The sequence below is a fragment of the Nicotiana attenuata genome, unplaced genomic scaffold (genome assembly GCF_001879085.1).
Source record: "Nicotiana attenuata strain UT unplaced genomic scaffold, NIATTr2, whole genome shotgun sequence".
Taxonomy (NCBI): domain Eukaryota; kingdom Viridiplantae; phylum Streptophyta; class Magnoliopsida; order Solanales; family Solanaceae; genus Nicotiana; species Nicotiana attenuata.
This window is the reverse complement of record NW_017671190.1, coordinates 92,798-118,656: the sequence shown is the minus strand read 5'-3', so window position 1 is coordinate 118,656 and position 25,859 is coordinate 92,798. Positions and strand designations below refer to the sequence as shown.

The window sequence follows — 25,859 nt, the reverse complement described above, 5'->3', positions numbered from 1 at the left end:
ATTGATGAAATTGCGGATGTAATACCCAAATAGTTTCAAACCTAAATATATTCCTAGGGGAATGTTTCCTATTGTCTAAATTTATTAGCAAAGGACAGTGATCGGAATATGTTCGAGGTAAATGTTGCACTGTAGCCTCAGGATACATAGTAAGCCAGTCATAATTTGCCAAAAATTGATCTAGTCTTTCTAGAATTGTATGACCATTTTTTCTTTTATTAGTCCATGTAAATCGACTACCTTTAAATTCTAAATCTATTAAATTACAATAGTTAATACAATTAGAAAATCTATCTTCCCTAGTGACATTAACAGGAAGTCTTCCAAATTTTTCATTTGAATATAAAATATCATTGAAGTCTCCTCCTATTAGCCAAGGATAATTAAAATTATCATGAAAATCCATTAAACTTTCCCAAAGTATATTACGTGACTGGTATAAATTACTAGCATATATAGCAGATAACATCCATTTTGGTTTAGTGGGACATACCTGGACAAGGCAGTGGATTTCTTGCTCAGACACCCTCAGTTCCACAACACCAATCGCAACCTCATTCCATAGTACCACTAACCCTCCTACTAGTCCATTAGCAGAAACTTGGGCCATGTTAGTGAACTCAAAAGCTTGTCTGAGTCCTTCATAGTCCTGCATGTGTGTTTCTAGGAGGATTGCTAGGACTGGTCTATAATTATCTAGTAAGGATCTGAACTGACGCCTAAACTCCGGATTATGAGAACCCTTACAGTTCTAGACTATGAGATCATGATATTAATCATGTTTTTTGTGACTGGTGGAGTAGGCATCAACGGATTGACAAACGTTGATGTCATCTGATCCTGAGATTCCAACGGTTGAGGAAGTTGACGAAGAGTTGGAATTATCACCATTGAGTGTTTCCCTACCTCTCGATTCGTTGTTACACGGAAGTTCAGGCTGTATGAGATCATCTCTGGTCGACACTTGAGGATGAATATTTTTGTGTATTGTTCCTTTAGATTGTAGAGATGCCCTTTTAACCATAAGAACTCTGTCCTTGTCTCCCTTATTTCCGCCAGGATTTTTGCTAACTCCTCCTTTGTTTACACGTCTAGTTTATTGGGGGATGGAGGTGGAGGTGGTGGTGGGCTGCCCGGTGGAGACTGTGTCTCGAATGGACTGGAGTATGGGGAAAGAGGATTGAACGAGTCGAGATGTTGGAACCATGGTGCATAAATCTGCCCCTTGTGATGTGGTGGATAAAATGGCAACAGGTTGGTCGTTGTTGGAACTGGGATCTGTGAGTGCATGGGATAACTCCATTGATGGGGGTTTGAAGTTGAAGCTTGATGCTCCAATAGTAGAGGGGTTTGTGTGTCGTACCATTGATTTTGAGCATAACCCTCCATCCCCAGTCTCATTCCCTCTGTGACTATTTATGCTAGGTGAGTGGGAGTTTTGTATAAGAAGAACAACCTCCTAGTTGTTGAGTTCCATCGTAAACACAAGAGCATACCCCTGTAATCCCATCTCTAACCAAGACTGTAGAGGATGATCCATTGTGTTTGCTTGAGATGTGTATATCAGGGGTGTGTTGATGTGTGAAAGCTGAGGTCCCTGCATATTTAGGCGAGGAAGATGAAAGAAGTGGTTGTTGTCCATGTTCCTCAAGTAAGCAGGGCAGTAATTTGGTGGGAATGTTGGTCTTTGCATTTTTTTTATTGAAGTAGAAGAAACTGTTTCAGTAATATCAAGAGCAGATGGCGTTTGATCAACAATAGAGTGATCTAAAGGGGAGTCGTTTAGATCAATAGGGTTCTGCTTTGTTTGTATTAAGAGATCCTTGTGGGTATCACATGAATAGTCATTATTCGGTTTATGTTGGAATTGGGGTTGGCTAGGAGTGTAGCCTACTGTAGCATGCAACTCAGTGTTGCTTCTATGTACGTGGATCCTAGCTGAGTCTTCAAGGCCATGTGAAGAAGAGGAGTTGTCCTGTAACGGTTGGTTAGAGGTAATATCAGGTGGTGGGTTTGGTTCATTATGATGTGAAGGGTGTAGCTGTGTTGGCGTGTTTAGTATAACAAGCATGGTATGATCATTAATGCCTAGGAGTGATATAAGGGAGTAAGTATTGTTAATAGATGCTGAAGAAAGTTTGTGGGGGGTAGTGTCTGATATGTTTTGGACTTTATTGAAGATGAGTTATTTATTTTGGGATGTTCAGGTGTAGGAAAAGTTTTATTTGGAGTGTATTCAGTGATTGGGCTTTTCAACTTTATATTATCCAAGTCCATATTGTCTAAGTCATCCAGTCTGTTGAATTTGTTATTGAGCAGGTTCTTTACAGCCTTGTCCTTTCATTGTTTTTGGGCCTCAGAAGGCCCATAATCAATAGTCGACGTACCTGCTGTCATGTGTTGCCCTGGTTTTGCCGCTCCCTGCGCCGCCCTAAAGTTGGTTGTGTTTCGACTATTGCTTTGGTGCTGCAAAGATTTCCTTGAAAAACTTACTGTTTTCCACTCTGTTTGTTTGGCTGCATCATTCTGTGTAGATGTAGACTGGTTCAAACTAGGTTGATTTGGTGTAAAAAGACAGCCTAGATTTGTATGACCAAAGCGGCCACAACTTGTGCATAATAGGTTTAGACCTTCGTATAATAATATCTGTTTGTGGTGTCCTATGAGAATATGTGACATTAGTGGTTTTTCCAGCGAAACCTCAATACATATCCTTGCATACTTGTCCCTAGTTGTAGAAGAGGTGCAAGCATCCACCTTTAGCAGATGTCCCAACATTGATCCCACCTTATATAGTATTTTCTCATCATAAAATTCAGTTGGAAGCTCTGGTAAACGAACCCATATTGCTGAGTATGTGAGTTGTGTGGATGAAGCTATGAAATTTGGCTCCCATTGTCTAACCGATAGGAAGTGATTCAGAACAAATCATGGCCCTCCATGTAATGCCTTAAGCATGTTCTCTTCCTTTTGAAATTTTATGAGGAGGAAATCAAAGCCTAGATCAATAAGAGGTATATCTTCAGATGGGTTCCATAAGGCAAGGAGTTTGTTTTGTAGTATGTGACACTTTAACTATTATGGAGTATTTCCATGGAGCGTATAAGCGACATTTATCTTCAGTAGTAATTGGTATAAATATGTCATCATCTTGATTACAGTGGAGACTTTCATCAGACAATGTGTGTGTGTCTATCCCCAGCTTCCATATTGATTGAGACTTTTTAAAGTCAGATTTAGTTCCCAAAAAAGGAAAATTATTAAATAAAATTTATCTTAAGAAATTCATACAAATATGCTAAAAAAAAGATATTGTTGTCTCGAACAACAAATTTGTTATTTGCTACCATTATGTAGCTCAAACCCAATATTCCCAGCTAACCTCTAAGCAGGACAAACCTGTACAAATCAAAAATTAAAATTTCACTAAACCTTACTGTAGACAATAAATTGCGTCGAGAAAATAAAATTAAGACCAAAAAATATCGCAACAATTGTAGTATTTGATTTCAAATAATATGAGTGTACAATCTCTATGATTCCACTGATTCTACTTTTCTAGTATAAATTCAAGGGCCTTTGAGCATGATCTTGAATTTGAATTTGATTTATCCGTTGCGAACACTTTGATTGTTGCCACGAATTTCGTCACGAACAAGTAGCCTTTATCTTGAACGCCTTGTATTTGATTTGACTTCGTTCTTGATCTTGAGTTTGATTGCTTGAACTTGAACTTGATTTGTTCTTCGTTCTTGAGCCTGAACTTGATTTGTTCTTCGTTCTTGAGCTTGAACTTGATTGCTTGAACTTGAACTTGATTGCTTGAAGCTTGAAACTTGTGGAGGAATTTGCAGCTTTTGATCTACGAGCTCTTTCTTGCTTCTTGTTATAGCTTCTGGTCCCTTTTCTGGGTTATGAAGACCCCTATTTATAGTTGTGAAAAGGAGGAGTTGTGATAAGAACAAACTCTTTCCGACCAATTAACTTGAAGTGTGACATGGCCGCATTTGATTGGCCAGAACATGTTACTTGCACACGTGGCGCGATTTCATTGGCCTTTTAGTGTGACTTGGCATGCCTTGTCATTTTGACACGTGGTATGATTCTATTGGCTCTTCCATTTGACTTGGCGCGCCACGTCATTTGACACGTGGCACCAAACTGGGCCTCCAGGAAGATGATATCTTGGGCCTAATGAGGTGGACTCATCATTTGTAGCCCAATTAAATGGGCTGGCCCAATAATATTGGACTTTTATAATTAATCTAATTATATTAGCGCAAAATATTTATTTCGGACTAATATATTTAAAATATAGTCCATATTATTTTATCGAATTAAATTCGATAAAATTTAACTGCTTACAAATACCCCTACTTCAAGACTTGTTGAGGTGTAGCCTGTAGGCTTGTTGAAAAGAAATCTGGTCTTGAAGTACGGATTAATTTAGACGTATTTCTTTGGATGATAGCTTAAATAAGAAGCATCAACTTTTATACACTTGAATTATCTCAAAGCAGCACTACTGGACCATGTAATTCATCAAATATTGTTTTTAAAATAGCATTTTAATTCATGGATACAACAAAATGATTCCATTTGCCCATTGAAGTGGACGTGTGTGTCCTTTAAACGATCACTTTCTTTGCAATTGATATTGCATGCCAAGTTAAACCAATCACACTTTGAGTTATGTGCACCTCGGATCAATATAGTAGAATCCTACTGGAAGTCTAATAGCTTTGGTAGATTTTGCTTGGCATGGAATAGCTAAATCACCGCCTCACAGTGGCCTTTTCCAAATTGGAGAATAATTCTTGCAATCTGAATCCTTTTTGGAGTTCGATTAAAGCCATCCCACATCGGTATTTATTTGCCCACAGTCGCCTTTTGACATCTATAAATACCTTGCACCCTTCATTGCATTAGTACAAATATCAGCGTTTGCAAATTTCTTTGAGTCTACTTTTGACGATTTGAAGGCATTGATGCGAAGGTAATTTCTTCTTCTTTTCTTGTGCTTTCTTCTTTTGTCATTTTTTTGTAGGTCAAACAAGAAGGGTCGTCAAGTACTAAGTTGACGAGCAAATCCATGACGTCCCATCGAAGGATAAATCCGCAACAACTTATAGACAATTATATCCACAACAATTTATAGACGGGCGGATCTTGCAACAACTCATAGATAGATCAATTTGCAACAACTTATAGATGGATAAATCCATAACAACTTATAGACGGACAAATCCCCATCATCATATAGACGGACAAATCCACATCAGCATATAGACGGATAAATCCGTACCAACAATAGACGGACAAATTCCCATCACCATATAGATGGATATCAACATATAGAAGTATCTAATCCATGACAACATATAGAAGTATCAAATCCACGACAACATATAGCAGGATCAAATCCATGAAGAGGACAACTTAAGGTGCAAAAGAACTTATATGTCAACCTTAAGATTGAAAAATTATAGTTCCTTTTAAGGACAAATTCACGAAGAGGCCAACTTAAGGTGAAAAGGGACTCATATGTCCACCTTAATATTGGAAAGTTATAGTTCCTTTTAAGGACAAACCCACGAAGAGGCCGACTTAAGGTGCAAAGGAACTTATATGTCCACCTTAAGATTGGAAAGTTATAAAGCTTCAACTCGAAGACTTCATGGACTTGATGATGTCGACTTGAACACTTGGAAAACTTTGAAGATTCGGTGGACTTTGCAGACTTCAACTTGAAGACCGACAAACTTTAAGATTTGGCAGACTTTGATGTTTCAATCTGAAAAATTTGAGGGCTCAAATACTTCCACTTGAAGACCAACAAGTTTGAGGACCTCAACTTGAAGACTTCAACTTGGAGACCTGGAGGGCTTAGATATCTCAACTTGAAGGGTGGCGAACGTGAAGACTTCAACTTGAAGACCGACGGACTTGAAGATTTCAACTTGGAGACTTTGATGGCTTAAATAACTCAACTTGAATTCTGGTGAACTTAAGGACTTCAACTTGAAGGTCGATGGACTTGGAGGGCTTGAATACTTCAACTTAAAGACTGGCGGATTTGCAGACTTCAACTTAAAGACCAAAAATTTGAAGGTTTGGCGAACTTGAAGGCATAACGAATCACCAGGATTCATTGCAAATACTTGGTAGCCTCCTAAAAGACTATAATCATTCCATTGAAGACACCAATTTACCATGGAAGCTTGCCCCTTTTGAATCAAATAAGATCAAAGTTCAACAGGAGGATGGCGTTTCAGCTTGATTTTACATTCCTCCATACTTCACTCGGACAACAATTGGGGCAATTTGTATCTTTTGAACTTATGCGACTGAAATTAGAATGAAACTCTAAGCTGCCTACGTACCTCGGTGAAGAGGATCAAGTCATACTGTAGTTCAGATTGGGTGATTTTTTTATGTCCTAACTTTTGCCTAGGCGGTCTCTTTCGAAGTTTTCAACCTAGCGGACTCTTTTTTTTGGGTCGTACACAATTTAGACTCATGCGGGCCAGGAGTGTAGCAACATGCAGTTTAGGCTCGTGCGTCAAGGAGCGTCATGACTTGCAGTTTAGGCTAGTACGTCGAGGAGCGTAGCAATATGCAGTTTAGGCTCGTGCGTCAAGGAGCGTTGCAACTTCAAGGATAATACTTATTTAAAAACTTGCCATTGATGGGGCCGATTCTCATGCCATCTATATCAACCAACTTGTAAGACCCACTTGAGTAAGCTTCTTGTACGACATATGGCCCATCCCATTTTGAAGTGAACTTCCCTACAGGTTTATGGGAAGTAATTATGGGTCTTCGTACGACAAGGACTTTATCTCCTACTTGAAAGGATCTCGGGCGAACTCTTTTACTGAAGGCGCGAGATAATCGAGCTTGATAACATTTAAGACTCCGTTGAGCTTCCAACCGCTTCTCATCAAGGGCCTCCAACTATGCTAATTGAAGTCGAGCATTTTCTTCATTAGTGATCCCTTCGTGAATAGCCAGTCGTAACGAAGGTATTTGATGCTCAATTGGCAAGACGGCTTCGACTCCATAAACGAGTGAATAAGGAGTCGCCTGTGTTGGCGTGTGGTGAGTCGTACTATATACCCATAGAGCTTTTTCCATACGGTCATTCCAATATCGCTTGGATTTGGAGACGACTTTCTTTAACAAGTTGCATAGAGTCTTGTTGAATGCCTCAGCTAGACCATTAGCGGCAGCATTGTACATCGAAGAGTTACGTTGCTTGAAGCCAAAGAGATCACAAATCTTGTTCATCAGCCTATTATCGAATGGCTTTCCATTATCCGTTATTATGTAATGAGGAATGCCAAAGAGATAGATAATGTTTACTCGGATGAAACTTGTAACATTTTCCTTATTTACTTCCTTAAGAGCAACAGCTTCAGCCCATTTTGAGAAGTAGTCGAATTTGGAGGAGATTTACACGATTGGGATCAGGGCAAGTACTTTTGACTCGGTTTTGCTTATTATTCATGTTTTCATCGTTGTCTTTAGCATTTAATTGATGAATCTAAATGAGGGAAACTAAGAATTTTTTAAAACAATTTCTAACTATAATTTGAGGATTTGATCCACCGATTCGAAGTTGGAATTGAATAAAACTTATATGGTTGGACCCGTATTCGAATGTATGTTCGGAATTTGTGACTTTTGTCGGATTCCAGAGGCAGTCTCAGGTTGACTTTTTGATTTTTGTTCAAGATCGAAGCTCTATTGTTTGGGATTGTTTCCTATGGCTTTTATTGCTATTATTAAGTTATTATGGCTAGATTCAAGTAGTCCCGAGACTGATTCACGCGGGAAGGGATTTTTAGAGTATTGATTTGGCTTGTTTGAGGTAAGTATCTTGCCTAAACGTTGGGGGGAGGGGGGGGGGGAATACCCCTTACGATTTAGCCTTGATTGTGTATCCGTGTTGTATGAAAAGTGACGTGTGCATGAGGTGATGAGTGTGTACACGGGTGCTATGTGTGGCTTTGTAACCGGGTTGGACTGTAGGTTGTTAGTATGCTTTAATTTGATAAAGTATTATATGGAACATGCTTACACCACTTTGTGATTTCATGATCATGATCGGTATATTTGACTTAGCCATAGTCATGTTTTATTTGTTGAGCACTCCACCACACTTTTATGTTATTGTCATGTCCTTGTGCTCCTTGTTAGAAAGTTGTGAGCTTATATCTTGATAATTCTTTGATATTATTGTTTTGCGATATTCTGGAACATGTTGAAATGTTACGTGGATTGATTGTTGTTGTGCGGAGTATAAGGGTGACATTTCAATGCTGTTAATTGTATGGAGTGATACAGGTGGCTATTGTGATATTATCATGGCGGAGTGACACATGTGACTATTGTGACTTTGTCGGGGGAGAGTGACATCTGTGGCTATTATGATATTGTCAAGGCAGAGCAATACAGGTGGCTATTGTGTTATTATCATGGCGGAGTGATACGGGTGACTATTGTGACTTTGTCGGGGTGGAGTGATACGGGTGGCTATTTTTGTTGTGATAAAAATGTGGCACACGGTGCTATTTGTGTGAGTTTCTCTATGATGGCTTGTTGTTGAAACCGAGCCTTTACTTGTAATAAACTGTTATCACTTGTTCTGATGAAGTTATTGTTATCCGTTTTCTGCTATACTTTTGTTGCCAGTCTTTGATCTATTGTACTGGTTATTTTGACTAGTGAGTATCATATGACTTGAACCTCGTCACTGCTTCACCGAGGTTAGTCCTTATACTTACTGGGTATCGACCGTGGTGTACTCATACTACACTTATGTATATTTTTGTGCAGATCCAGGTGTTGGAGGTAGCGGACCCAAGTAGTGAGAGCTTCTTTGCTCGCAAGGATTCAAGGTAGAGCTACTTTGATTGTCGCAGCCCCTTGGGGTCGTTTCTTATATTTATATTGTCAATTCACTATCCGGACAATATTGTATTTCGAGTACTTCTATGTATTCAGTTAGAGCTCGCGACTTGGTACTACCTAGTTCTGGGGATATGTTTGTGGTTATTGCCGGTTTGGCTTGTATTACCTTTATTTCCGCAGTTATGGTAAACTCTATTTTATTATACCATGTCTTTATTAATTTAACTGTTGTAAGTGATCGGCTTACCTAGTTATAGAGATTAGGTACCATCATGGCCCCTATGGTGTGATTTGGGTCGTGACAAGCATCCTCAATGTAGGTATATGTGACTATTACATAGTTATGTGATTAATATGCAATTAGTCCTAGTCCCTTATGGAATATGAGTATGATACGTATTATATATAGTTATAAATAGGGCATTGTATTATTTTGATCAATAATATTCTTTCCTATTCTAGTTCTCACATGGTATCAGAGCGGCAATGAATAAACAACCGGGAAAGAAAACCCAGCCAAAATAGTCGTTGTGCTTCAATTCTAGCGATCTTTTTAGGGATGATTTGCGTTCTCTCCTTTTTCCTTGATATTGTGCGAAATCCAACACCACCACAACGCTCCCAAGACAGAGGCGACCAATCCCCATAAAACCTCGCCGACAAAACCATAGCCACACGTCTCAACGTGTCGCCTGAATATTTGACATCGAGGATGCGTCAGATCCACGCGCCGACGCCTGACCATTTTTTTGGACATTTTTTTCCGCAATGTCTCTTCATGATAGCTTGTTAGCCCTTCAATCCCGAGCTTGCCCATTCAATTTAAACCAAATCCCAACCACTTTTCTATTTGTTTTTACCGACTTCATTTCTAGATTTCGGTGATTTTCAGATTCCAACTTTTTCTTTTCACTTTTTTGGTGAGATTATTGATGTTCGTACTTGCCTTTGGTATTTGGTACAACCATATCTCTTGTATTTGATGTATTTGGTTCTTAAAATACATGTTCTGAAAATTCAAGCTTCATGATTACTTCATAGCCCTTAATGGAAAGTTTAAACAATTTAGCTTGGGCTTTTTCTTTTGAATTATGGTGCGAGGGTAAAGGTGTTTAAGATCACTAAACCAAAAAGACTAGTGAGGGAGATGAAAAGACCAAAGCACTTTGTGAAAAGATCAACGCTCAATTATATAGTACCTTGTGGCGCTCTATTAATCCAAGCTGATGGCCTTGTTTTGTTCCAGGCATATCATTTAGTTTGAAGAAAATGCTCGCACTTTTTACAGTAATAACATATCTCATTTTTATGATGTGATATCGCAAATGACAAATTTGAAGAAACAAGAATTGCATATGTTTGCTTACTTGTGACAAGTAAAAGCAATCATGGACGAATTTGAGAAGTTGATATCAGTTTCTGCTAGTATTGACAAGCAACAAGAGCAATGATAGAAGATGTTTCTCGTTCTCACACTCGCTGGACATCCTAATGAACTTGATTTAGTACACGAACATATTGTGGCTAGTTCGACTGTCCCTACAGTTGATGAATTATTCTCTCTGTTGAAATGTGTGACTATCTCATCTAAGAGCTTAAGCTGTTAGAGAGAACACATTTCTATTTACTTAATTATGTGTTTAACACAACCCATCACGTGCGACTTAATTTTTTATGAGCCAAGCACATGGAAAATACTTTTTGATATTAGGTGGCGATAAGACATGGACTCAGGACCTCTGCCTGTTCTGATACCATGTTGAAATGTGTGACCATCTCATCTAAGAGCTTAAGCTGTTACAGAGAACACACTTTTATTTGCTTAATTATGTCTTCAACATTACTTCGCCTTGCTGCAACACCCAGTGTTCTCATCACAGACAGTTGACTCTTCTGTCCATCCCAAATAGTGGAAAATCGGGCATCTCAAACTATGGAGAACAGACTAGGAGGAGGTTGTTTTGGAAGATCTCGACCTAAGTGTTCTTATTATAATAAATTTGGACACACCCGTGAAGGGTGTTATTCTTTACATGGTCGACCACCTAGAAATGCTCATGTTGCTAACACCGAGACTATAGGTAACCAAGGATTTTTTTATTTGAAAAGGAATAAAATGAGTTCCTTTAATATCAAACAAGTAAGCAGAAATCTCCACAAGTAGCCTTGGTTGCTCAAATACTTCTGTTTTGCTGGTAATTCTTTTGCTTGTGTTTCCAGTCTTGTACTCTGTCGCTCCCCCTTTTTCCTTTCGTGGAGTCTGGGTTTCGACATTCATTGGGAACAACTCATTTCCTTTTGGGAATTGGGTATTTGAAGAGTCGCCACCTAACGGATTAAGGTGTGTTAGGGCACCTAGAGCAATTAACTCATGTAACGAGTTTCCATTACCAGAGATTAGGGTAAGGGCTCGAAATAACCTTGAGGGAAGGTGTTAGGAACCCCTCGCGGTCCACAACGGTGGGTCCCAGCCGAACTTAGTTATGTGAATTAGTCATTTAACAGGTAAGCAGTCTAAGCACACATTTGCAAATAAGGGTAGTTTATGCAGTCTAAGCACACATATATAATCAAAAAAGTTTAGACGGTCCAAGCACGCATATGTAAATTTAAAAAGTTTAGACAGTCTAAGCACACATACTTAAGGAAGGGAAGTCCTAAGTTGGTTAGCCTATAGGATTACATCTGAACAATACCGGTATGCCTTCCTCAACTAGAGGGGTTACGCGTGGATTTAGCGCACAGGTTATCATATCCTTTTACTACCCATTATCCTCCCCTTAGTGGTTATATAAGCGAGTTTAATTAACGAACTCTAGGCGTGCTTTACCCGTCCCTTCCTTGTGGTCCCGGAGATGTTTAGGTCCTCTATACTTAGGCAGTTCAAGACACTCCTAGGTATTTAAAAGGTAAAATCTAAGCGACAACAAAGAACATATAGGACTATCAAATAGAGAAGCAATTAGGGGCTCATGTTTACCTCCACACATAAACAAATACGTAGCACATCTCAAACAACTGATTTTAAAGAAATTCAGAAGGCCCTAGAACTTGATATCTAGATGAACATCAAAAACACAGAATATGCAGTTTTTGCTTTAAGGCGAAGTGGTGGAATCCTAATTAGTTTGCCTACTGATTTTGAAGCCTATTAAAACTGGACAGTTTCACAAATAAACAGAGGATAATTTCACAGTTATAAGGCCATTGATTACCTAAGGCTTGTATGTAATCATAATTTTGAGAACTAGTTAAAACGTCTTGAAATTATCCAGTCCTATAGGCATGCTGATCTAGGCGATTGATGTTACAAAATTGATTTCATGCAGGTTTATACTAGAACATGATATCTACGTATTGGACTGTATTAGAACCCCTTTTTTTATACACAGTTATTCATTTAAGCGACGTAGACATGGTTTAGAGCAAATGCAGATTCCTAAGGCAGGATTTCTAATGCACAGAGAGATGATCATTTTATTAAGCATGATTTTAGTAATGACTTAATGATGGGATTTCCAGGTGGTAGCAACTTATGCAGAATCAGAAAAGAAGTGATGAGCTTATAACATGTTTTCTAATGTGCCAAAGTAATAAACGTGAGCATCCTAAGGCAGAATTTCTAATGCAAATAACATAGACCTATGACATGTTTCTAGTGCGAGTAACATATCATATAGACCTAAAGCATGATTTCTATGATAATATAAACCCAAAGCAGGAAATCTATATGTATAAACCTAAGAGCATGGTTTCTACTGCAGATCAACATATATAAACCTTAAAGCATGATTCTACTGCAGCTCAACATATATAAACCTAAAAGCATGATTTCTACCGGTTTCCCCACAAAAATCATATAGGAACCCTTCCCTTTTTATTATTTACCCCAATATCTGTTTACAAAGAAAATTATTACAGACCAGGATCAATGAATTATATAAGTAAATGAAACTACACTATAGGGACCCTAGATCAGGCCCAAAGTAAACCTGGGGATGCCAGACCTTCAATATAGTCTCAGAAGCCAAAGATCTCACAGCCAATAGTGTGTCCTGGTGTGTCAGAGTTTCCTAAGGACCTTAGGGATCCCGGGCAGTGCTCACACCAAGACCTTTCTCAAGTAGGGATTGGTTATGTGCAGTGTGGAAGGACCAGCCTGGTGTGCCAGAGTTCAGAGGGATATCAAGGATCCCTAAGAAGTACACACACCAGAGGGGCAGAACTTAATAGTCTAAGAGTAGGGTGAGAGTGCTTGACATGGTTTTGAAAGACTTAGTAAAATAGAATAGAGATAACCTTTAGGAATGGAAAAATTTTCAGTAAAGGTTTAAGGATATTAAGAGAGGAAAGCAGTTTTGAAATCAGTTCTGAGAAGAGAAAAGATACAATCACACTGACTCAAAACACTTAGAATCACAACCATTTAATAGACAGTTTACACACAAAGGTGAAGGGGGTTGGGGACATATAGCGTTCATATCAGGGATACATGAAGGGGAAAGTATATAAACAACAATTGCACAAAATACTTAGAAGTCTGTTGAGTCAGTGACTTAACAAGCTAGTCATGATAATAAGCAATTAAGACATAGTCATGTTGAATACACAATGTATACTCATTAGGATCAACCAGGTACACCAAACAACTAAATTATCAACATGATTACACCAATTAAAGAGAGTAAACAGAGGCTGAATAAACATGCTGGTACAGTATCAAACAATCAAGCGAGACTTAGACATGCTGACTGCACATTTAACAAAAGAAGGCAAAATTTAGACATGCTGACTAAAGCAGTAAACATCGAAACAAATTGGACACATAACCAATTACACTAGTGCAGGCATGGAACACATTGAGTTTCAAAATTAACTTAGAGACATACCAGTTAGGGGAGCAAATTGCAGAATGTAAAAATAGGTGCAATTTCACTATCTAGCCTTGGCTTTCAGCCGGCTAGACCAACAGTTAGCACAAGTAACAAAGAAAGAAGAGAGAGTTTAAATGTATGTGATAAAGGTAAAAATAAGAGAGTTTATATAGCACTTAAGTGGTGAATCAAAATAAGGTAAAAGAATCACAGTTCAATCAAATTAGGAGAAATTAATCAGTCACAGAATCAATTCCCATATAGGAGTCCGGAATGGACCCCTTAATTGGGGGCAATCAATTAACGGTCACAACAGGGGGTTCAATAAGGTAAGGACTCAAAAATATTCCATGTAATCAGTAGAAATCCCAAAACCATACTGATAACTAATTAAGGCAAGTATGACCAATTAAGGTCACAAATAAAGAAACATATAAAATTTCAGCACATACTGATTTTAACAGGATATTTAATAGGAATCAATCAGTGAAATCTTCAAAGAATACTGATTTTATAGGAAAGAGTTATTCAGGTTCCCTAAATAGAAATCAATTAAGTAAAACCTCATAGAAATACCAGATTCAATAAGAAAAGCTAGTTCGAATCATCAGTAGAGATCAATTAGGGCAAAAATCCCAAAGAATACTGGATTTAACAGGGAAAACATTTGAATCAATAAATAGAATCAGTGAGTGCAACTGATTCATAGAAATTAACATAATAGAAGAAATCAGTGTAACCATTAGAAACATCTAGGGTTCGAGCATACATACAAAGATTAACCAAATACGTAAAGAGATGAACATATTAAACATTAAAAGTAGAAAATCTTTTGAAGAATGTCTGGGAAGTACCCTAGTTTAGAAAGAGTGACTAAAAATCGAAGTAGTTAATTAAACAAGAGATTTTTAGAGAAAAACACCTAATAATACTCGAATCAGCTTAGATCTATAAAGATCTGAGAAGAATCGAACAGTAGTGAAACTAGGGCTTTCAGAAAATAACTGAGATGAAGAGAATCGGTCAAAAACCCATGGATTCATACTTAAAAGCAAGAGGAAATCTATACTCACAAAAGAAAGTGGCCTGAGACAGGCCAGTAAACAAATTTTAGGCCAGAACAAGGTTGAATCTTCTACGAGATTCTTCTAAGGACTCATGAAATCAAAGATCCAGGGAGTATAAGAGACCAGTGGTGGTCGGAGAAGGCACGGAAACACCATAGAAGGGAGGTCTTCCCCGGTGACGGCGATTGGGGTTAGGGTGAGTTGAGAGAGAACTGGAAGGGTGAGGAAAATGGGTGACGGCGGTCGAAGAGAAAATGAAGAGGGGGGGTTAGGCTTAGGTGAATTAAAATGGTAAGTTTAATCATGGACCGTTGATCAAAAGGATCAACGGCCACGATTAAACAGGGTTATTGGGTCGGGTGTATACAGATTGGACTTAAGGGGTTTGGGCTGGTATATTTAAGGATTTGGGCTAATATTAAAGGGGTTTGGGTTGGTATTAAAAGAGGTTAGGCCTGAAATTAAAAGGCTATTTGCTAAATACCCAAATAATTGATAAAAATAATTTATAAAATAATTAACAGATTATAAAAAATAATTTTCATGCATAAAAATGTTTTAAATACAACAAGCTATTTTCTGGTAAAAGAATGTAGTAATGCATGCATGGGCCATAATTGCAAAGTCATTGCAATTGTAACCCAAAAAATGTAAATATGGCTATTTATGAAATAATTTAAGTTTAATATAAATATAAATAGCAATATTAAGCCGTGAAATTGTTATAATTTCATTTGTGATGCAATTCGTAATTATTTATATAAATAAAATACTGGGATAAATTAATTAAAAAAAATCCTAAAAATATAGAAATTATGGAAAAATATCAATTGATGCTAATGCATAGTTTTGAAGGTATACATGCACTTAAAAAGTATTATAGGAAATAATTGGGTATCAACATATACTTGGACCGTGGGTCATGGACTCAACCGCTTCTGATCATATCTCTAGTAATAAATCACTCTTGTCGGATATTATGTATTCACAGTCTCTTCCCACTGTTACTTTAGCTAACAGGTTCCAAACAAAAGAAGAGGGAGTTGAACAAGTTAATCTCATATCTTCTGTCACTCTAGATTTCGGTCTTTATGTCCCTGGTTGTCCTTTTAGTCTGGCACCTGTTAGTCGTTTGACTCGTGCCCTCCATTGTGGTATATATTTTATTGATGATTCTTTTATTATGTAAAACTACAGTACAAGATAGACGATTGGCCCATGGCCTGAATCACAAGGCCTTTACTATCTTAACTCACTCAGTTCCTCTATAGCATGTCCAGTTATAGATCCTCCAGACCTAATTCACAGACGTTTAGGACATCCGAGTTTATCCAAGCTTCAGAAAATGGTGCCTAGTTTGTCTACATTAGATTTTGAGTCGTGTTAGCTTAGAAAACATACCTGAACCACCTTTCTGCATAGCATTGAGAGTTATGTAGAGCCTATTTTCTCTTTAGTCCATTATGATATATAGGGTCCTAGTAGAGTTAGTTCAACCTTGGGATTTTGTTATTTTGTTAGTTTCATTGATGATTATTCAAGATGTACTTGCCTTTTCTTAACGAAAGATCGTTCTGAGTTATTTTCTATATTCCATAGTTTTTGAGTTGAAATAAAAATTAATTTGGAGTTTCTATTCGCACTTTTCGCAGTGATAATGCCTTAGAATATTTATCCTCTCAGTCTTAGCAGTTTATGACTTCTCAAAGAATTATTCATCTTTCATTTTGTCCTTATACCCCTCAGCAGAATGGGGTTTCAGAGGGAAAGAATATGCATCTCATTGAGACTGCTCGCACACTTCTCATTGAGTCTCATGTTCCGTTACGTTTTTTGGGTGATGCAGTTCTCACAGCTTGTTATTTGGTTAATAGATAGCCTTCATCTCCCATCCAGGATCATATTTCGCATTCAGTATTATTTCCCCAATCACCCTTATACTCTCTTCTCACTCGTGTTTTTGGGAGCATATGTTTTGTTCATAACTTAGACCCTGGGAATGATAAGTTAGCTCATCGTTCTCTCAAGTGTCTTCCTAGTTATTCTCGTGTTCAAAAGGAATATCTTTGCTACTCACCTGATCTTCATTGGTACCTTATGTCAGCAGATATTATATTTTTTGAGTCTAGACCTTACTTTACCACATCCGTCCACCTCGATATATCCGAGGTCTTCCTATACCGACTTTTGAGGAGATTACTATAGCTCCGCCTACACTCTCAGCCATAAAAGTCTTACCCATACCAATCGTTGAAGAATCTAGTGTTGCTCCTCGTTAATTCCCAGCCACAAAAACACCACTCTTGACTTATCGTCGTTGTTAGCGCCCACCATCTGTCCCAGCTAATTCACGTCCTGCACTTGACCGTGCTCCTACTGGGGACTTGTTTCCTCCTAGTCCACCGATTGCACTTCGGAAAGGTATACGATCCACACTTAATCTTAATCCCCATTATGTCGGTTTAAGTTATCATCGCTTGTCATCACCTAATTATTTGTTTATATTATCTTTGTCCTACATTTCCATCCCTAAGTCTACAAGTGAAGAACTGTCTCATCCAGGATGGCGACAAGGTATGATCGACGAGATGTTTGCCTTATATACGAGTGGTACTTGGGAGCTTGTTCCTCTTCCTTCAGGTAAATCTATTATTGGTTTTCACTGGTGTATATAGTTAAAGTTAGCCCAGATGGCCAAGTTAATCGACTTAAGGCTCGTTTTCTTGCCAAAATGTATAGTCAAATATTTGGGCTCGATTACAATGATACTTTCTCTCCCATGGATAATATAGCATCAGTCTGCATTTTTCTATCCATGGTTGTTGTTCGCCATTAGCCTCTCTATTAGTTGGATATTAAAAGTGCTTTTTTTCACGGTGACCTTGAGGATGAAGTTTATATGAAGCAACTACCTGATTTTGTTGCTCAATGGGAGTGTAATGACCTTGTATGTTGGTTGTTATTAGGATATGTTGAAGCAACATCTCTTTCAGTACTTTAGACTAAGGATCTGGGCGAATTAAAGTATTTTCTGGGTATTGAGGTTGCCCAGTCTAGCTAAGGTACTGTGATCTCACAGTGGAAGTATGCCTTAGACATTCTTGAGGAGACATGAATGACAGGCTGTAGACCAATTGACACTCCTATGATCTGAATTCTAAACTTCTATCTGGACAGAGTGAGTCGCTTAGCGATCCTGCAAAATATAGGCGGCTGGTTGGTAAATTAAATTACCTCACAATGATAAGACCTAACATTCCTTTCCCGTGAGAGTTGTGAGTCGGTTATGGATTCTCCTTGTGATAGTCAGTGGGATGCACTTGTCCGCAATCTTCGGTATATAAAATCAGCTCCACAAATGATTATTGTGTAAGGATCGGGACATGAGCAGACCGTTGAATACTCAGATACTAATTGGGCATGATGACCTTCTAATAGACGTTCTACAACTGGATATTGCGTTTTAGTAGGAGGTAATTTGGTATCTTGGAAGAACAAGAAACAAAATGTGATTTCTCGGTCTAGTGCAGAAGCAGAATATCGAGCAATGGCTATAGCAACATGTGAGCTAGTGTGGATCAAACAGTTGCTCAAGGAGTTGAAATTTGGTGAGATCAGCAAGATGGAACTGTGTGTGATAATCAAGTTGGCGTTCATATTGCATCAAATCTGGTGTTCCATGAGAGACCTAAACACATTGAGATCGACTATCACTTCGTCAGAGAAAAGATACTCTCAGGAGATATTGCTACAAATTTTGTGAAGTCGAATGATCAGCTTGCAGATATTTTCACCAAGTTCCTCACCGGTCCTCGTATTAGTTACATATGTAACAAGCTCGGTGCATATGATTTGTATGCACCGGCTAGAGGAGTGTTAGATAGTTATGCAATTAGTCCTAGTCCCACATGGAATAGGAGTAGGATATGTCACAGTTATAAACATGGCTCATTGTATTATAATTAATTAATCAATAATATTAATTCCTCTGCTAATTCTCACTTGAACTGTGTTTGATGTTTATGTTCCAATGAAGGTTCTATATTTTTGAGACCAATAGAGATTTGAAGAGTATGAATTTGGGCGTGACGTCTCAAAGTTCAATATTGACTACATTTCAATGTAGATTCTGGTGACGGTGTCCATGGAGAATTTGTAAGTCCAAGAACTAAATATTACCCTTTTATTAAATGTAGAATCAACAAATAATTTAGTTTTGCAAAGGTAATAATTACAACTGTGTATAAGGTAAATTAAAGTTAATAATTTAGTGTCATAAATATTAGGATTTTCGCTGGAGTTCAAATAAGGAAAAATTTAATAACCAAAATTTTAGTTGATCTGAAAGTTTTATATATTAGGATTTTCGTTGGAGTTCAAATAAGGAAAGATTTAATAACCAAAATCTTAGTTGATCTGAAAGTGTTAAATATTAGGAAATTTAGTGAATGACATTGGGGAAAAACATAACTAGACAATATCTAAGAATATTTTACAAAATCCTAGCAACAATAAGTAATTAACAAACATGCCAGCTAATTATCTACATTTCTGACCGAAACATTTAAAGCTACACCAATTCAATTCCTAAATTATCGCCCATAATATCATGTCATCCCCCATAACGGCTAAGTATAAGATGGCAAGACATATCATATAAAAATTAAGAATTATTTTATCGAAAATCTATAATGCATTATTAAAATTTACACCCCATTCGTTCATTTGACATGTCTTTCAACGCAAACACAGAGTACAACCATCTATTTATACTTCAATTATCATATTATTGTTTCTTCATAACCTAATAAACAATTAATTTTAATAATAAATATTTATGGTTTTAAGCAAGTATATCTAATATATACGTACACACAGAGACTCTAATATTTAATAGTATATTACTATTAACTACATCGTTATGGGTGGTATATCTATATTATACAATAACTAGTAGTCGTACCCGCGCGATGCGCGATCAGTATTAAAAAATATTAATTAAATTAAATTATGATCGGGCTTGTTTGATCCTATTAGATTGTATTGCTTTAATAAAATTCAATTGTCATCTTACTTGTCAACGATATACCCAATTATGAAATCTCTATTAAATCAAAGGTACTTATATAGTTAGTGAATAACTTTTTTGTTCTATATTTTTTTTAATTATATTAACCAATATTTAATATTCGCTTTCTTTTTGTAATATATGAGAAGATTTACAATTTATTACTGTTGAAATATTTTTTTAGTTTAAAGTTTATTCTATTGTTCTTAATAATATTATCTAAATTTAATGAACAAAATCTCTGTTAAACTAACGGGACTTATACAGGGAGCGCATTGAATAACGTTTTTGTTATGTATTTTTCTTTATTATATCATCTAACATTTAATATTATTCCATTGTTAATAGAAAGTTTTATTAGCATACTACTTTATTAAATATTTTTCTCTGAAAGTTTTTTTATGTCTTTATTTTTTTATATTTATTTTATAATAATTTTAAAACTCCAACTTGAAACTAATCCCCAATTTGAATTGGTAATTTATTATTTTTTAAATTTTGTTTTTTATTTTAAAATTATTTTAAAACTCCAACTTGAAACTACATCCCGATTTGAATGGGTAGTTTTTCTTCTCTTTCTTTCGTTTTTTATAGCTATTTTTTTTGATTTTTTATTTTAAGATAATTTATAAACTCCAACTTGAAACTTTCTTTATTTTCGTTTTTTTTATTTTAAAATAATTTTTAAAACTCCAACTTGAAACTACTTCCCGATTTGAATGGGTAGTTTTTCTTCTCTTTTTTCATTTTTTATAGCCATTTTTTTGCCTTTTATTTTAAAACAATTTAAAAACTCCAACTTGAAACTACTCCCACGCAATTTGAATGGGTAGTTTTTCATTTTATTTTATTATTTTCGTTTTTTACATATATTTAATTATAAGATATCTATATTTATTTATCTAAATAAAGTAACCGATTAATACATACATACATACATACATACATACATACATACATACATACATATATATATATATATATATATGGTAGTTTTTTATTTTATTTTATTTTATTATTTCTATTTTTACTATATATTAAATTCTAAAATAATAACCAATAACTAATTATAAACTNTATATATATATATATATATATATATATGTATGTATGTATGTATGTATGTATGTTATTTTATTATTTTCGTTTTTTATATATATATATATATTTAAATTCAAAAATAATAACCAAGAACTAATTATAAACTAATATATATATATATATATATATATGTATGTATGTATGTATGTATGTATGTATGTTATTTTATTATTTTCGTTTTTTATATATATATATATATTTAAATTCAAAAATAATAACCAAGAACTAATTATAAACTAAATAACTAATTATGCCATGTGGCTTTTTTTTAGGTTGCCACTTGGCTTAAGGAGAGGACTTTTTCCTCTCCTTTTAATAATATATAGATTTGAACATAAATTTTTAATCGTACATTGATTGACTAGATGCATAGTTTGCTTTTGACGTATATTTAGTAAATACGTGATGAATAGTATTGTTATATGAGCTTATTAAAAAAATATACAACTTATTTTTGGAGTATATTATATTATCGGCCAACAGTTCTCTTTAATACGAGTACAAATGATTTTGGTTGTTAAAAAACATATATATACAGTGGTACACAATTAAAATACAGAAGATATTTTCAAAAACTACATCTTGGTAAACAGTAATAATACATAAGATTATAATTCAACTACATCAAATATACATAGTAAAATTGATACAATCGAAGCAAAATTCTTGAACAAAATTTTCAAAGGAATTGAAAAATGATTGGGGTCGTTTTGGTGTTCGCATGCATCCTTCTATTTGTTCGAACTTTTGAGAACCAAGACTTCTTTTTCTTTTAGTTTTCTTCTCTCTCTAGTCTCGATCTATCTCTATTGTTTTTGTTTTGCGCAAGGCCTGTTACTGAAAGGCAGGCATGGTTTCCTTGTTCTTTTTCCTCTTGCGAACCTGCTGAAATTTAGAATAGAAAATAAAAGGAAAGAGAATGTGAAAAGTTAAATATGGATCCCATGATTTGTGCATTCTGTTACTCATTAATTACATAATTTTTGCAATATGCTAATATTGTAAAATAATATGCTATTATGGAATAAACAAGAAATGACATCATTTTCTTAAATAGTTTTTAAAAGATGCTTAGCCGTGTATTTTTCTCAAAGTTAAGTTAGTTTATTTTTAAAGGGTAAAAAAGGTAAACGACATTTTGCTAAGAACTTTTAATATAATATAGATAGATATAAATATAGAAAGATATAGAAAATTGGGTAAAACCTGAAGATATCTAGCTAGATTTCATCATGATTCTGATGTTCTGATCCCTCTTCCAAACAATCTCCAAAATGAGGAACTCTGTCATGTCTTAACCTGTTCATCACGGCGAGACCTGAACCAAAACAGAAGCGCAAATTTCGTCATGCTAAACTTTTAGTGTTGGTCTTTTCGGAGCTACCAGTTAATGAGAATAGACACCAAATGCAGTTGGAGCAGTAATCAAGTATGATGTCTAATGTTCTTATGTTAATGTACTTTCGACCTGTCTCCAAATGGAGGGACGAAGACTTGTGACTAATGTAATACTAAATGAGTGGTTACTAAAGAAGATTGGAAACATGAAGTTTGAAATAAAAGATTTGTGGAATATTGCATAACCAGTTGCACTCAGGTAATACCATAAGGGAATAGGCATAGCATCAGTCAACTGAGACTACATTGCTAACATGGACAGAATTAGCCTAGCTGCACATTGATTTTTTTGGAAAAGCATATGAGGGTGCACAACAAAGACAAGCAGTAACTTCAATTGAGGGTGTGGAATCATGATCTTGCATTTCTCTACCACTCCAATTGACGGTGTGCAATCATGATCTTGCATTTCTGTATCACTCCAATTGAGGGTGTGGTATGCATGCCCAGCAAGACTAGCGGTAACCACGATCTTGCATTTGCTTTTCGTTTTCCAAGTGTCGAAATTCTTTTGGAATAGAAGGTTGTATCTCAGAAATAGAAAACCTCATCTCAAGCCACACATGGTTTCTTACAATTACTGGCTAGGGGCTCATTATGTTTTTGCAAAATGTGAGGAACCTACTAAGTTAGGAGCAATAAGGTGAAAAAGGGGAAATAAGAAGTGTAGAAGCAAAAGAAAACTCGTACCTTCAATAACACTAAGGAAAGATGACCACCATCTTTCTCTAGGCACCTTAGAGCAACTTAGTTTCTCTTCAATAACTTCATCATGGTTCCCCTCCAAAACATCCTTCAGAGTTACAACCGCATCCTTTGCTGCACGCAGAATGTTGTTTTGATCTTGACATTCCATCACTTGAAAATCGTTCAGTGAAGCTGAAATATTTGTAGCAAGAGCATACTGTGCAGCAGCATTCCACTGGGAAGATACCTTCCATCTTCTCTTCCTATTAATACGCATGACTTCTTCTTTCATGAACTTGTGCTCTTTCTCCGCATTAAGTACTAAGTTACGTAAATACTGGGCATTTGCGGCCCCTGTGCTCTGAACGATCCTAGAGAAAACACTTCTTTCACTAAGCAGGAGGTTGTGTGGAGTATCATACTCAACAACCTAATTTAAGCAAGTAGCAAACTTTTGACAGAAGGAAAAAAAGAAAAGGAAATAAGGAAAAAACAAGAACAGTGAAAGAACAAAATTTATAAGCACATACCTGTCCAGCATCAAGCACTAGGATACGATTAGTATCAATTATGGTATTTAGACGGTGAGCAATAATGAGCATTGTGCATGCTTTGAATTCTTCTCGTATGGTTTTCTGAATAAGAGCATCAGTTCTAACATCAACAGCTGCTGTGGCTTCATCAAGAACAAGGATCTTTGACCTTCGCAGTATTGCTCGAGAAAGACTTAAAAGTTGTCTCTGTCCAACACTGAAATTTTCGCCACCTTCTGAAACCTTGATATAGCCCAAAACAACATTATGTTAGACCATAGCAAGATTTTTGCAGTCACTCCTTCCATCTTAATATGTTATACCTTTTTTTTACTCTGAAGCATCTTAAAAGTATTGACATAGTCTAAGAAATTCTATCCACATTCAATAATTCAAATGCATTAAACTGAAATATAATCTACAGCGTGATGTTTTTCTACCAAACGAACTTGCCCCGAACTTGCTTAGTTAGCATAACATTTTCTTCTACCACTACATATGTAACATGTAAGTCAAATAAATTTCTTTATTCCCATCTAACCAGATGGTGTCGTATATAATTGGATGAATGCGGTTCCTTAAACGCGATCATTTTTCTACTAAATTTCTAACGAACAAAACTGTGTGTTATTTCACCAGCTGAGTATGATATGAGTTTGTTTGTGTAAAATTATCCTTGTGAGAAACCAAATATAGAGCAATCATCAGGTAACAGCATATTAATTAAACTACCGGGGAAGACTTAACTAATTGATTTGCAGCGTCATGATACAAATATGTTTTCATCGGTCATGAAGAAGTTCAATATTTTGCTTTTCTGTCATTTGATTTGCAAAGAGTCACATTAAGCATTCTGAACAACAACAACAACAGCTATGCCTCAGTTTCAAACACGTTGGGACGACTAAATGAATTCTTAGTGACCATGTTTCACCATTCAAAATCATCTCAGGCCAAACTGTTTCTTTAACATTAAGCATTCTGAATAAGACAAATATTAGAACAATATACATCGATAAAAATAACATATAGAAACAAATACATACACGATAGTTATACAAGTATACCTTACATATGTTCGTGCACGTCTCAGAATGTGTGTTTTTCATTCTTTTCAAATTCATAATCCAGTTTGTGTTACTCTAAGTCACTACCTAATGTTGAATTATGGTATTTTAAGATAAACAAAATTCTTAGGTGGTACCAAAAAAAGGGAAAAAGGAAAAAAATTCTTAGGTGGTCAAACTGGTCTTGAACATGAACAAATGATCATGTTGTCAGACATAAATCAATAACCACCATAACTTTCTGGCAAATGGTCCAAGACTTCTTTATCATCCTAATTGCATTTCCGTCCGAACAACCTTTTTGAGAACAGAATGTTCGTTGCTCCGCAATTCAAAGTTCTCACATAGGCTAACCTCCCTCATCATGATCCCACCCTAACTTCCGTTAACCTGATGGAATAAGAAAAGGCACAAAAAAATAAGACATTGAGTTGTTCACTAATTCGCTGGTGCTAGCGGACTTGGCTTTTCAGCCTCTTGCAGATCCCTCTGCCTCCTCCTTACGAGGAATTAAGGTACCTAAACTAGAGTTTCATACAGAAAGAGTGAAATCTAGCCTTTCGGGTTTATCCTTTATGGGTCTGGGTTAATTCTCGAAAGCAGCAATTCCTAGACCTACCGATACATAAAACGCTGACGACTTTAACTTGAAGCAGATCGAAAGGAGAAGAGCTCACCTCGGCATCCAGACCAAAAGCATTCCTCCTTATGACATCCTTCAAGTGCGCCCGCTCTAATGCCTCCCATAGGTCAGCATCATTGTGTTCGCTAAAAGGATCAAGATTAAACCGTACAGTACCTAATGAAAATGAAAAACTGATAAGGAGAACAACATGCATACCAGTAAATACATGTTATAGGGCAAATTTGTAATCCTGCAACAATAACTTCAGCAGGTATTTGAGTATACACACTTGGTCTGTGAACAAAATTTGGTATTATAGTTGCAGATTATGGCAAGGGTAAACAAGATCAGGACCCATGTATGTTTACCTTTTCATGGTAGCTAAAGAAGTGGGAATGAATGTAGATGGAACTGAAAGAAGAGAAGAAAGAAAAGAAAATGAAAGGAAACCTAAACTTGGAAATTAGAAAATTCAAAGGCTTATCTAGTCCCGGATAACAATATCACCCCTAACCCCCAGGAT

The 25,859-nt window shown here is 36.2% G+C and overlaps 1 protein-coding gene across 6 annotated transcripts in view; it reads right to left on the bottom strand.

Moving 5' to 3' along the window:
- Positions 1 to 21,531: 21,531 nt before the first annotated feature.
- Positions 21,532 to 25,859, bottom strand: part of LOC109206554 (ABC transporter C family member 12-like) — a 51,556-nt gene continuing 47,228 nt past the window's right edge. For 2 of the 6 annotated variants that reach the window (XM_019369384.1, XM_019369385.1), the window contains exons 25-29: positions 25,389 to 25,510; positions 23,642 to 23,887; positions 23,115 to 23,541; positions 22,233 to 22,344; positions 21,532 to 21,911 (exon numbers count right to left, since the gene is read on the bottom strand). In XM_019369384.1, the coding sequence (XP_019224929.1) occupies positions 22,247 to 22,344; positions 23,115 to 23,541; positions 23,642 to 23,887; positions 25,389 to 25,510 (893 nt within the window). In that variant the 3' untranslated portion in view covers positions 21,532 to 21,911; positions 22,233 to 22,246. Of the gene's footprint in view, positions 21,912 to 22,232; positions 22,345 to 23,114; positions 23,542 to 23,641; positions 23,888 to 25,388; positions 25,511 to 25,859 lie in introns of those variants that run through there. The other 4 variants (XM_019369386.1, XM_019369387.1, XM_019369388.1 and 1 more) reach the window with 4 other exon arrangements.